Genomic DNA, 13,356 nt, shown 5'->3' with positions numbered 1-13,356 from the left:
GGCCAGGGCCGCAGTGTCGGAGGTCGGGGAGCCGGGAGAGGGTCTTCCCCGGGGAGATTAGCACTGGAGCCTCAGGTGGAGGGCGTGGCCCTGGCTAGGTCAGGGACAGCGACGCGGGAGCTGGGCTCCACCTCAGAGGCAGCTGCATTTCAGCGCTGGGTATGTGAGCCCGGCAGGCTGCCCCTTGCTCCTTTCAGTCTGGAATCTGACTCCCCCAGCCCCACCCCAGGCCCGGGACTACAATATGGACCTGGAGGTAGCAGTTCCTGGACACTTGCTCCCAGAGACAGGGATAGAACCCAGGAGTCCTGGCACCAGCCCCCCCCTGCTCTGACCCACTGGCCCCCACCCCCTCCCAGAGCTGAGAAGAGAACCCAGGAGTCCTGGCTCCCAGCCTCCCTCTGCTCTAAGCCATAAACCTGGCTCCCCTCCCAGACCAGGGAGAGAACCCAGGAGTCCTGGATCCTACCTACCCCTGCTCTAACCACCAGGCATCACTATCTCATTGTCCAGCATCTCCACCCTTTCGACCCATCTCTGCTCCAGCAGGGGAACCTGCCACAAGCCCAGCCGTTAATAGTGACGCCTGCAGCATGGCCCCTCCCTGTGCGCCGTAGGCCCTGGCACCGGATTACACCCCCAGGCAGCAGGATGCGCCAGCCCCTTGTGGGGTGGCAAACGCTCCCACACCCAGCACGGGGGTGGGGACACCAGCTCGGCGCCAGGCTCTCAGCCAAACGCAGCCCGTGGCCCTCAGGGACCTAACCCCACAAGCAACTCACTCCACCCACCCCGGGGTGTAATGGCCACAGAGCAACCTGCACAGGGGTCGCCCCACCACTAAGATGCAGCCACCTCTGGGGTGGAGTTTATACAAGGAATCCTCGCCACATGGGGAGAGATGCAGCCACCTCTGGGGTGGAGTTTATACAGGGAATCCTCTCCACATGGGGAGAGATGCAGCCACCTCTGGGGTGGATTTGGAGCAAGTTTGTACAGGGATCGCTCACCTGGGGCTGAGATGCAGCCACCTCTGCCGGGGCCGGGCGGGGGGCACTGCTGGCTGTGGGCTGCAGCCATTCTTGGGCAGAGGCCAGGGCACTGCGGGATGTGAACAACACCTGCCAATTACAGGCCGAGAGGGCTCACCCGCTTCCTGGCTTGGGCAGCTGTCGGCAAAGGCCCAAGATTATTTGTGTGACGACTCAAAACTCCCTTCTTGTGTATGGTCAGGATGCCGGAGCAAGCGTCCCGCTGCTGAATTCCACCCGGCTCACCGCAGCCCGGCACCCCCACCCCTGGCCCCCACCCCACTCCCCGCAGCCTGGCGCCCCCCCGCTGAGCCCCCACCCCGCTCCCCACAGCCCGGCACCCCGCCGCCAAGCCCCTACCCCACTCCGCTCCCCCCAGCCCAGCGCCCCCCCCAGGTCCCTGCCCCGCTCTCCAAAGCATAGCGCCCCACCCCTGGCCCCCACCCCACTCCCTGCAGCCCGGTACCCCCCCCACTGAGACCCCGCCCCGCTTCCCGCAGCCCAGTACCCCCCCGCCAAGCCCCTGCCCCGCTCCCCACAGCCCGGCACCCCCCTGCCAAGCCCCTGCCCCACTCCGCTCCCCAGCACCCCACCCCTGGCCCCCACCCCACTCCCTGCAGCCCGGCGCCCCCCCCCCGCTGAGCCCCCATCCCCGCTCCCCGCAGCCCGGCGCCCCCCGCCCCATAGACCAGCGCCCCCCACCAGGTCCCTGCCCCGCTCTCCAAAGCTTAGCACCCCACTCCTGGTCCCCACCCTGCTCCCTGCAGCCTGGCGCCCCCCTGCCAAGCCCCTGCCCCACTCCACTCCCCGCAGCCCGGCACCGCCCTGCCAAGCCCCTGCCCCACTCCGCTCCCCAGCACCCCACCCTTGGCCCCCCACCTCACTCCCTGCAGCCCGGTGCCCCCCCACTGAGCCCCCACCCCGCTCCCCACAGCCCGGCACCCCCCCGCCAAGCCCCTGCCCCACTCCGCTCCCCCCAGCCCAGCACCGCCCCCCACCAGGTCCCTGCCCCTTTCTCCGCAGCAGAGCGCCCCACCTCTGGCCCCCACCTCACTCCCTGCAGCCCAGCGCCCCCCCCACCGAGCCCCCACCCCCTCCCCGCAGCCCGGCGCCCCCATCCCGCTGAGCCCCCACCCCGCTCCCCCTCCTCGGCGCCCCCTAGCCCGGGCAGTGGGCTCGTGCTCAGGAGTTGCAGCTCCTGGGTTCCAGCCTGGCCCCACGGTTCTCTCGTACCCGCAGCCACCCCTGCCCAGCCCAGCTGCCCCCGGCAGGGTGGGTGCCGAGGCCTCTCCCCGCCGGGGCTGGCTGTGCCTGGGAGGGGCGTGATGAGGCCCTCGCCCGGGGTGTGGGGCCCGCAGGGCTCTTGCTGGAGGCAGGGGTCTCTGCGGGGTTCAGGCCTCGCGGCTGCTCCGGGGTGCGGAGCCCAGTCTGGCCCGGGGCCGAGACCAAGCCAGGCAGGAACCAACCCCCCAGCCCTGCTCCAAGCCAGAGCAGTGACTGGCCCAGGCCCCACCTGCTGCCCGTCCCACCCGGGGGGGGCCTGTCTCGCCTGCACCCGGAGGCCAGGGCAGCGCCAGCCTGGCCACGGGGACAGCAGCCTTCCCCACCCACCAGGCCTGGGGCCGGCCCTCCAGCTCCACTGGGGGGGGGGCTACGCAGAGCAGTGTGAGGGGGGCCAGTGGTCAGGACCCCACGGGGGGTCGAGGGACCTGTCCCAAACTGGGAGTGCGTGAACCAAACTTGTCCCTGCGAGCTGGGCACGTCCGGCTCCAAGCTCCCCCCCGCCCCAGGGGCACGGGGAGGGGTAAACGGGCCCCGGAAGAGAGCCGCCGGGCCTGCGGTGCCCCAGGAACCAGTGCCCTGTGATGCTGAGGGCAGCAGGGGGGGCCTGGCCCGGGGCGGAGCCCAAACCGAGCTGCACCCCCCCGCCACACACACACCAGCGCCATAAGCTGAAAGAACCAGGCAGCAAATCGCGCCCCCTCCACCCGCTCACGAGCCGAAGGGTTAAAGTCCCGCGAAGGTGACACAAGTCGGGAGCGGCGCTTAGACCCACGTGCTCCTGTTCACGTAACCACAGATTTCCAGCACCCCAGGCTGGCCGGCAGCCGACGGAGCGAAAAATCACGAGACGAGATTAAAAATCACAAGCGTTTAAACAACCCGGCCCGGCGGCTCAGCTCTCCGCGTGCTGCGTCTGCTGTCCGAGCCCGGCGCGGCTGTCACCGGACGGCTGCGCAGCTTCGCTCACTGTTGGTTAAACAAAAGCCAAACGTCTCCTGTGATCACAGAACTCCGGGAGCTGGAGATTTATGTGGGGATCCCAGGAAATATGGCAAGATTCACGAACACGTGGGGAGAGGCAGGCCCCCCCCCCCACACACACACATTGATGGAGCGTCTCCCAGGCAGCTAGAGATCCTCTTGAGTTTTATTGTATCTGTACAACTAAGAGCCCATGTTCACAGTGAGACCAGAGCCGGAGGAATCTCTGGCATTAAGAAGTCCCTTAGCCGGGGGTGGGGGGGGGGGCTCTACATTCCACCAGTGGCTGGGGGGGGGCGCACTGCATTTCCCAGCATGCCCGGCCTCGATCCTTAAACAGGAGGGGTGCCCGAGCTCAGCTCCCTGGTCCCAACCTGGTCCCAGCGTGGGGACGGGGAGCTGCCTGGGGGGCTGGATTCCTGTCTCTGGGGCTGGAAAGCATGGGGCAGGGCGCGGGGCCATCTCAGCCAGCCAGCCAGGGCTCCAGGAAGCATGGGGCAGTGGGCACGGCCCAGCGGGACAGGCCTGGCTGACTGTCCCGTCCCATGGGGTGCCCAGGAGGGGCAGAAATACGCGCAGTGCCCGCTGGGTCAGGGCTGCCCGCTGGGTCAGGGCTGCTCTTTCCAGGGCCAGGGGGAAAGCCCTGGACCCGGAACGGGCACGGCCCCAAGTCTTCTCCGGGCTCCGGAGCCGTAGAGACTGGGGCCAGGATCAGGCCCGGTGGCGGCAGGCTCAAGCCTGGCGGGGGGGCTGGCAGAGTCCAGTGCCGAGCAGGGGGGACGGGGTCACAGTGTTGGCACGTGTCTCCTGGCTGGGGTCACAGCGGGGTGCTGTCCTTGAGGTCCTCGGAGCGGCTGACGCTGGCTTTCCGGCTGGGGCTGCTGGCGGAGACCAGGCTCAGGGGGTCGGGCCGGATGAGATACCTGTGGGGGGACAAAGGAGACGTTGGGGGGGCCGGGGGCCAGGCAGTTCATTGCCCTGCCCCCACAGCAGCAGGCTGGCTCTGCCCCGGCACCTCCCCTCTCTGGCCCAGGGGTGGGGGGTGCTCCCTCCCCAGGGGGGGCTGGGGGCTGCGAGGGGGGAGAAGCCCAGCGTGGATTTGGCCCAGGGATCGAGGGGGAAGGGTATGGGGGGGCAGGGGGGGCGGGTGCCCCCCCAGAGAGCAGCCCCTCCCCCGCTGGCCGTGCCCCCGGCCCCTGGACTCACACCACGTCGTTGATTTCCAGCCGCGTGTCGGGCGAGGGGTTGAGCAGGATGTAGGACAGCGTGTTGCCGTGATCCAGCACGTCCACTGCAATGCGGGGGGGAGATGGTGAGACCCCTGCCCGGCCCCCATCCCATCCCTGGGCGGAGTCAGCTGGCCTAGGACCACCCCCGACTGCCGCTCAGACCCCCTGGGCCCGGCCTGCCCAGACCCCCATCTTCCAGCTCAGCCCCCCGGGCCTGGCCCCCCCGGGACCCTCCCAGCTCAGCCCCCCGGGCCCGGCCCCCCCAGGACCCTCCCAGCTCAGCCCCTGGGCCCGGCCCGCCCGGGACCCTCCCAGCTCAGCCCCCCAGGCCCGGCCCCCCCGGGACCCTCCCAGCTCAGCTCCTGGGCCCGGCCCGCCCGGACCCCCATCTTCCAGCTCAGCCCCCCGGGCCCGGCCCCCCCGGACCCCCATCTTCCAGCTCAGCCCCTGGGCCCGGCCCGCCCGGGACCCTCCCAGCTCAGCCCCCCAGGCCCGGCCCCCCCGGGACCCCCCCCCTCCAGCTCAGCCTCTTGGGCCCAGCCCGAGGGATCCCTCCCCGCTCCCAGCTCAGACCCAGGGGCCCAACCTGCCCAGCCCCCTAGCTCACCTGGGATGCCCCTCCCAGCTCAGCTCCTGGGCCCAGCCTGCCCAGACCCCCATCTTCCAGCTCAGCCCCCAGGGCTCCCAGCCCATCCCCTGGGCCCAGCCCGGGACCCCGTCCCAGCTCAGCCCCCAGCCCAGCCCGCCTGGGATGCCCCCCCCGTACTGTATCCGGCGGCCGAGAGCCCCAGGTGTTTCATGCGGGTTTTGACGAGGGCGCCGAGCTCCTGGCGCTCGGAGCGGCGGTACAGCGTCAGGCGCTGCTGGCTGATGCGCTCGGGGTGGCGCCCGCCCTTGCGGCTCAGCCGCCGAGCCCACTGCATGCTCTTGCGCCGCAGCAGCGGCTGCTCGGCCTGGTCGCTGCACGTGGAGTCGCGGGGCCCCAGGCGGCAGATCAGGGCGTCGCGCGGCTCCCGCGTGTCCTCGTAGTCCTCCACGCTGACGGCGCCCTGCGGCTGGGGGGGCGGGGGTTAGCGCGGGGGGGCCGCGGCGCTGGAGGCGGGGCAGGGGGTGGCATCTGCCCCTGCACCCCACACCCCGCCCTGGAGACCAGCCCTTGGCCCCTGAACACACTGGAGGGGAGGGTCCCGCTCCTGAAGGGGGGGCGTGAGCGTGAACTAGGGGTGGATGGGGGGCGGCAGCCCTGCTTCCGGGGGGGGATGGAGAGGGGGCGAGCCCTGCTCCCTGGGGGGCTGAACGGGGACCCAGCCCTGCTCTGGGAGGGGGGCGGGGGGGTGGATGGGCCGAGCCCTGTTCCCAGGGGGGGATTGGGGCCCAGCTCTGCTCCCGGAGGGGGGTGGATGGGCCGAGCCCTGTTCCCTGGGGCGCTGAATGGGGACCCAGCCCTGCTCCCGGCGGGGGGGGAGATGGGGGCCCATCCCTGCTCTGGGGTGGGGGTGGATGGGCAGAGCCCTGCTCCCTGGGGGGCTGAACAGGGGCCCAGCCCTGCTCCGGGGAGGGGTGGGGGTGGGGGGGTGGATGGGCTGAGCCCTGTTCCCTGGGGGGCTGAATGGGGGGGGACCCAGCCCTGCTCCCGGGGGGAGGGGAGATGGGGGCCCAGCCCTGCTCTGGGGTGGGGGTGGATGGGCCGAGCCCTGCTCCCTGGGGGGCTGAACAGGGGCCCAGCCCTGCTCTGGGCTGGGGGGTGGGGGTGCCGAGCCCTGTTCCTGGGGGGGGGGGGATGGGGGTCCAGCCCCGCTCCAGGTGGGGGGTGGATGGGCCGAGCCCTGCTCCCGGGGGGGATGGGGGCCCAACCCTGCACCCGGGGGGGGGGGGGGGGCCAGCCCTGCTCCGGGGTGGGGGTGGATGGGCCGAGCCCTGCTCCCTGGGGGGGATGGGGGCCCAGCCCTGCTCTGGGTGGAGGTGGGGGTGGATGGGCCGAGCCCTGATCCCTGGGGTGGTGGTCGGGGGAGGGGGGCCCAGCCCTGCTCTGGGTGGGGGGTGGGGGGTGGGATGGGCTGAGCCCTGCTCCCTGGGGGGCTGAATGGGGACCCAGCCCTGCTCCCGGCGGGGGGGGGAGATGGGGGCCCAGCCCTGCTCTGGGGTGGGGGTGGATGGGCCGAGCCCTGCTCCCTGGGGGGCTGAACAGGGGCCCAGCCCTGCTCTGGGCTGGGGGGTGGGCGTGGGGGTGCCGAGCCCTGTTCCGGGGGGGGGGGATGGGGGCCCAGCCCCGCTCCAGGTGGGGGGTGGATGGGCAGAGCCCTGCTCCCTGCAGGGCTGAACAGGGACCCAGCCCTGCTCCGGGGAGGGGTGGGGGTGGGGGGGTGGATGGGCTGAGCCCTGTTCCCGGGGGGGATGGGGGCCCAACCCTGATCCCGGGGCGGGGGGAGATGGGGGCCCAGCCCTGCTCTGGGGTGGGGGTGGGGGGTGGATGGGCCGAGCCCTGCTCCCTGGGGGGCTGAATGGGGACCCAGCCCTGCTCCCTGGGGGGGGATGGGGGCCCAGCCCTGCTCTGGGGTGGGGGTGGGGGGTGGATGGGCCGAGCCCTGTTCCCTGGGGGGGGATGGGGGCCCAGCCCTGCTCTGGGTGGGGGTGGGGGTGGATGGGCCGAGCCCTGCTCCCTGGGGGGGGATGGGGGCCCAGCCCTGCTCTGGGTGGGGGTGGGGGTGGATGGGCCGAGCCCTGTTCCCGGGGGTGGGGGATGGGGGCCCAGCCCTGCTCTGGGTGGGGGTGGGGGTGGATGGGCCGAGCCCTGCTCCCGGGGGTGGGGTATGGGGGCCCAGCCCTGCTCTGGGGTGGGGGTGGGGGGTGGATGGGCCGAGCCCTGTTCCCGGGGGTGGGGGATGGGGGCCCAGCCCTGCTCTGGGTGGAGGTGGGGGTGGATGGGCCGAGCCCTGCTCCCTGGGGGGGGATGGGGGCCCAGCCCTGCTCTGGGGTGGGGGTGGGGGGTGGATGGATGGGCTGAGCCCTGTTCCCTGGTGGGGGATGGGGGCCCAGCCCTGCTCTGGGTGGGGGTGGGGGGTGGATGGGCTGAGCCCTGCTCCCTGGTGGGGGATGGGGGCCCAGCCCTGCTCTGGGTGGAGGTGGGGGTGGATGGGCCGAGCCCTGCTCCCTGGGGGGGGATGGGGGCCCAGCCCTGCTCTGGGGGGGGGGGGGGGGGTTTATGGGCTGAGCCCTGCTCCCTGGGGGGGGATGGGGGCCCAGCCCTGCTCTGGGTGGGGGTGGGGGTGGATGGGCCGAGCCCTGCTCCCTGGGGGGGGATGGGGGCCCAGCCCTGCTCTGGGGGGGGGGTGGGGGGTGGATGGGCCGAGCCCTGTTCCCTGGTGGGGGATGGGGGCCCAGCCCTGCTCTGGGGGGGGGTGGGCGAGGATGGGCCGAGCCCTGTTCCCTGGTGGGGGATGGGGTCCAGCCCTGCTCTGGGTGGGGGTGGGGGTGGATGGGCTGAGCCCTGCTCCCTGGGGGGGGATGGGGGCCCAGCCCTGCTCTGGGGTGGGGGTGGGGGGTGGATGGGCTGAGCCCTGTTCCCTGGTGGGGGATGGGGGCCCAGCCCTGCTCTGGGTGGGGGTGGGGGGTGGATGGGCTGAGCCCTGCTCCCTGGGGGGGGATGGGGGCCCAGCCCTGCTCTGGGTGGGGGTGGGGGTGGATGGGCCGAGCCCTGCTCCCTGGGGGGGGATGGGGGCCCAGCCCTGCTCTGGGTGGGGGTGGGGGTGGATGGGCCGAGCCCTGTTCCCGGGGGTGGGGGATGGGGGCCCAGCCCTGCTCTGGGGTGGGGGTGGGGGGTGGATGGGCCGAGCCCTGTTCCCTGGTGGGGGATGGGGGCCCAGCCCTGCTCTGGGTGGGGGTGGATGGGCCGAGCCCTGCTCCCCGGGGGGCTGAACGGGGACCCAGCCCCGCCCCCGGGGGAAGGCCCCGGCTGCCCGGCCCGCACCTCGGCGGTGGAGAACCGGTGGCTCTCGGTGCGGTAGATGCCGATCGGGATGTCTCCCGTGCTGGAGCAGAGCTTCTGGTAGAGGCGCCCGTACGAGCGGATCCACAGGTCGTCCTCGGTCACCTTCAGCTGCGGGGGAGAGAGATGGGGTCACCCTGCGGGGGAGCAGGGCCGCCCAGAGGGGGGGGCAAAGGGGGCAATTTGCCCCGGGCCCCGGGCTCCGCAGGGGCCCCCAAGAGAAGAGCGGAGGCTCCCGCCTCCGCCCCTCTCCTGGAGCCTCAGCGCATCAAGCGCCGAGACTCCGGCCAAGCCCCTGAGCCCCGCCCCGATCCGCGTGGTGAGGGGGCGGGGCTGGGAGCTCCAACGGGGCCTGAGCCCCGCCCCGCTCAGAGCGCCGTGGGGAGGGGGCGGGGCAGCTGCCTCCGCTCGGCGTGGAGCTCACAGCCCCGCCCCCTCACCACGCAGCTCTGAGCGGGACGGAGCTCAGGCCCCGCCGGCGACGCGCTCGGTAAGAGGTCGAGGCCAGGGCCGGGGCCAGGCGGGGGGTGGGAGAAGCGGCGGCCGGGGCCAGGCCGGAGGGGGGGGAGAAGCGGCGGCCGGGGCCAGGCCGGGGGGGGGGGGGGAGAAGAAAGGGCGGCCGGGGCCAGGCCGGGGGGGGGGAGAAGCGGCGGCCGGGGCCAGGCCGGGGGGGGGGGGGAGAAGAAAGGGCGGCCGGGGCCAGGCCGGGGGGGGGGGGGAGGAGCGGCAGCCGGGGCCAGGCCCGGGGGGGGGGAGAAGCGGCGGCCGGGGCCAGGCCGGGGGGGGGGGGAGAAGAACGGGCGGCCGGGGCCAGGCCGGGGGGGGGGGGGGAGTAGCGGCGGCCGGGGCCCGGCCGGGGGGGGGGGGGGGGAAGCGGGACCCGCCGCCGACGCGCCGCCCGGTCTTCGGCGGGGGGGGGCCCTTCTGTCCCGGGCCCCGCCGCCCATGGGCCCCTATGCCCGGGGGCGGGGACCCCCCCCCCGCCACCGAATTACTGCCGAAGACCGGGTGGCGGGTCCCGCTTCGGCGGTAATTCGGCGGCGGGGGGCTCCCGCCGCGGGTCTTCGGGGCACTTTGGCGGCGGGTCCCGGAACGGAAGGGCCCCCGCCGCCGAAGACCCCGGGCCCCCGGTATCCTCTGGGCGGCCCTGCGGGGGAGGGGACGTTCCCCTGCCCCCCGAGCCTGCCATCCCCTCCCCCAGCGCAGCAGAGACTGCTGCCCCCCCCCCAGCGGCCCCTGCAGGGGGACGAGGAGCGAGACCCACACAGAGAACAGAAGGGAAAGGGGGGGACGGGGGGCGTGTGTGGGGACCGACGGACAGAGGGCTGCGTGTGGGGACCAAGCAGGGGTGGGGGATTTGGTGGGGCAGCTTTAACCGTGAGGCCAGGCCGGGGGCTACTTAGGGCTGAGAACTTAGCAATTAGCTGACAGGAGCCCTGGCTCTAATTCCTATAGAAAAGAAAGAAAATTCAGTAACTATTAGACCCGCTCGGCCCTAATGCAAACACGTTCTGACATCCTGTGGCAAGTCACTTAAGGGACGCTGGTGAGGTTTAAAACTGTAAGGTCTGTTCTCACTTTGTTACTAACTGCGGAGAGGGAGCCCCTGTCAGGACTCCTGGGTTCCATCTCAGCTCGGGGAGGGGAGGGGGGTCGAGCGGGTTACAGCTGGGGGGAGATACACCTGGGTTCTACATAAGAACATCAGAACGACCTGGGTCAGAGCAAAGGTCCAGCCAGCCCAGTGTCCTGTCAGCCGACGGTGGCCAGTGCCAGGTGCCCCGGAGGGAATGAACGGAACAGGGAATCAGCAAGTGACCCATCCCCTGCCGCCCATTCCCAGCTTCTGGCAAACAGAGGCTAGAGACACCATCCCTGCCCAGCCTGGCTAATAGCCATTGATGGACCCCTGGCCTCTGTGAACGTATCTAGTTCTTTTCTGAACGCTGATATACTCTTGGCCTTCACAACATCCTCTGGCGAGGAGTTCCACAGGTTGACTGTGCATTAAAGAAACACTTCCTTTTGTTTTAAATCTGCTGCCTGTTAATTCCACTGGGTGACCCCTAGTTCTTGTGTTTTAAGGGAAGGAGTAAGTAACACTTCTTTATTCAATTTTTCCAAACCAGTCAGGATTTTGTAGATCTCTATCTCCCGTTAGTCGTCTCTTTTCCAAGCTGAAAAGTCCCAGTCTTATTAATTGCTCCTCATATTCCATCCCCCTCATCATTTCTGTTGCCCTTATCTGCACCTTTTCCAGTTCCAATAGATCTTTTTTGAGACGGGGCGACCACATCTGCAGGCAGGATTCAAGGTGTGGGCGTCCCATGGATTTATACAGAGGCAACATGATATTTTCTGTCTTATTATCTCTCCCTTTCTTAATGATTCCCAACATCCTGGTCGCTTTTTTGACTCCGCTGCACATGGAGTGGATGTTTTCAGGGAACTATCCACAGTGACTCCAAGATCTCTCTTGAGTGGTAACAGCTCATTTAGACCCCATCATTTTACACGTACAGTTGGGAGGATGTTTTCCAAGGTGCATCACTTTGCATTTATCAACAGTGAATTTCATCGGCCATTGTGTTGTCCAGTCACCCAGATTTGTGAGATCCCTTTGTAGCTCTTCGCAGTCTGCCTGGGACTTAACTATCTGGAGTAGTTTTGTATCATCTGCAAATTTTGCCACCTCACTGTTTACCCCTTTTCCAGACCATTTATGAATGTTGACTAGGACTGGGCCCAGTACAGACCCTGGGGGACAGAGGGCCATTTACCTCTCCCCATTGTGACACCTGACCAGTTATTCCTGCCCTGGGTTCCCAGCCTTTCGCTGGCGTGCCTGGCACTGCTTTCAGGATCATTAACCAGCCTTAATCTGCTTTAAGGACAAGTCTTTTGTTATCTTAATCACCTGCCTCTGGCTATAAACACACTGGGGGGCGGTCAGGGGACAGGGAATGGGTGGGGAGGGGGTTGGATAAGTGTGGGAGTCTCAGGGGCAGGGGTGTGGATAGGGGTCAGGGGACGGGGAACGGGGGGGTTGGACAGGCGTGGGGTCCCGGGGGGCCTGTCGGGGGGTGGTGGATAGGGGACCCAGAACTGATCCCTGCAGGACCCCACTGGTTATGTCCTTCCAGCATGACTGTGAACCACTGATCACTACTCTCTGGGAACGATTTTCCAGCCACCTTATAGCAGCTCCATCGAGGTTGTATTTCCCTAGTTTGTGTGCAGTTAACTATCTACAGTTGAGAGCTCCGTCTCTGTGAGCAGAGCTCAGGTACAAAACTCCACCCCCTGCCCCTCCTAAATGGCTCCCCTTGGACGGACAGAGGGGCGCGTGTGGGGCCGGCCGGACAGAGGGCCATGTGTGGGGACGGATAGATGGATGGACAGAGGGCCGCATGTGGGGCTGGCCGGACAGAGGGCCACATGTGGGGCCGGACGGACATAGGGCCGCGTGTGGGGCCGGATAGACGGATGGACGGAGGGCCGTGTGCGGGGACGGACAGACGGATGGATGGAGGGCCATGTGTGGGGACGGACAGACGGAGGGCCGTGTGTGGGAACGGATGGACGGATGGATGGAGGGCCGTGTGTGGGGACGGACAGACGGATGGACGGAGGGCCATGTGTGGGGACGGACAGACGGAGGGCCGTGTGTGGGGACGGACAGACGGATGGACGGAGGGCCGTGTGTGGGGACGGATGGATGGAGGGCCGTGTGTGGGGACGGATGGACGTGTGAAAGTAGAATGAATTATATTGTAAAAATAGAAAGGATTAAAGAAATGTTGTATGTACCTCTAAGGAGAAATAAGAAATGTTGAAATACAGGTGCCAGGAAAAGAAACATTAGGCATAAACAATGGTGCTAATGGCGAAACATTAACAGAAGATCGGTAATAGTTAGTAAGGAAATAAGAGACGCATGCCTAGCCCAGGTAAACGTATCTGATTCTGCTTCCTTTGTTATCTTGTTAAGTTCTCACCCTTTTATCTGTATAAATAAGATAATTTGTGTCTTGCATGGTGCTCACATTATCTGGGTGTTATTAGCAGAGCGCTGTGCTAACAAAACAGAGTGGTCTGACAAACTGTGAGCCCTGAGTCTAACTTTGACAGACGGATGGACAGAGGGCCGTGTGTGGGGCTGGTCGGACAGAGGGCCGTGTGTGGCTATGGACCGATGGACGGAGGGAGGGCCGTGTGTGGGGATGGATAGACGGAGGGTCATGTGTGGGGACGGAGGGAGAGCCGTGTGTGGGGACGGACGGAGGGCCGCGTGTGGGGCCAGCTGCACAGAGGGCTGCGTGTGGGGACGGATAGATGGATGGACGGAGGGCCGTGTGTGGGGACGGACCAATGGACGGAGGGAGGGCCGTGTGTGGGGACACATCACCAGCCTGACAGACGTGTAAAGCAGAGGGATGGATAGGAGAAGTGAGAGGCAGGCAGAGGGACACAGACACACGTGCCCAGAGGCCGGGGTGAGGGGCAGGTGCCAGGCGGCACCCAGCTGGGTACTCACCGCGCACAGGAAGCCGGAGCCTGGCATGGAGTCGAGCCCCAGGAGCAGGCGGGTGATGGAGATCATGTAATCCTTCACAAACGACTGCAGGAGAGGGGGAGGGTCAGCGGGGAGCTTTCCGGGCCACCCCCCACCCGACTCCCCATCGGGGGTTGGGGCAGATCTCACGGTGCAGCTCGGTGTGGGCAGCCTGGCCCCTGGCCCCAGCTGTCACGGAGCGTGGGGGGGTCCGCGCCCTGCACCCCCCACTCCTGCGATTCCCCGGGACTCTCAGCCGGCCGGTAACACAGACGACAGGAACAGTCCCCA

At 68.5% G+C, this 13,356-nt stretch overlaps 1 protein-coding gene across 4 annotated transcripts in view; it reads right to left on the bottom strand.

Moving 5' to 3' along the window:
• Nucleotides 1–3,250: 3,250 nt before the first annotated feature.
• Nucleotides 3,251–13,356, bottom strand: part of LOC123353689 (potassium channel subfamily T member 2-like) — a 46,592-nt gene continuing 36,486 nt past the window's right edge. For 2 of the 4 annotated variants that reach the window (XM_044995010.1, XM_044995013.1), the window contains exons 26-30: nt 13,048–13,131; nt 8,493–8,621; nt 5,292–5,580; nt 4,503–4,587; nt 3,252–4,219 (exon numbers count right to left, since the gene is read on the bottom strand). In XM_044995010.1, the coding sequence (XP_044850945.1) occupies nt 4,114–4,219; nt 4,503–4,587; nt 5,292–5,580; nt 8,493–8,621; nt 13,048–13,131 (693 nt within the window). In that variant the 3' untranslated portion in view covers nt 3,252–4,113. Of the gene's footprint in view, nt 4,220–4,502; nt 4,588–5,291; nt 5,581–8,492; nt 8,622–13,047; nt 13,132–13,356 lie in introns of all 4 variants that reach the window. The other 2 variants (XM_044995011.1, XM_044995012.1) reach the window with 2 other exon arrangements.

Source organism: Mauremys mutica, chromosome 20 (assembly GCF_020497125.1).
Source record: "Mauremys mutica isolate MM-2020 ecotype Southern chromosome 20, ASM2049712v1, whole genome shotgun sequence".
Lineage (NCBI taxonomy): Eukaryota > Metazoa > Chordata > Testudines > Geoemydidae > Mauremys > Mauremys mutica.
The sequence above is the reverse complement of the archived record's forward strand: the minus strand, read 5'-3'. Positions and strand labels throughout refer to the sequence as shown.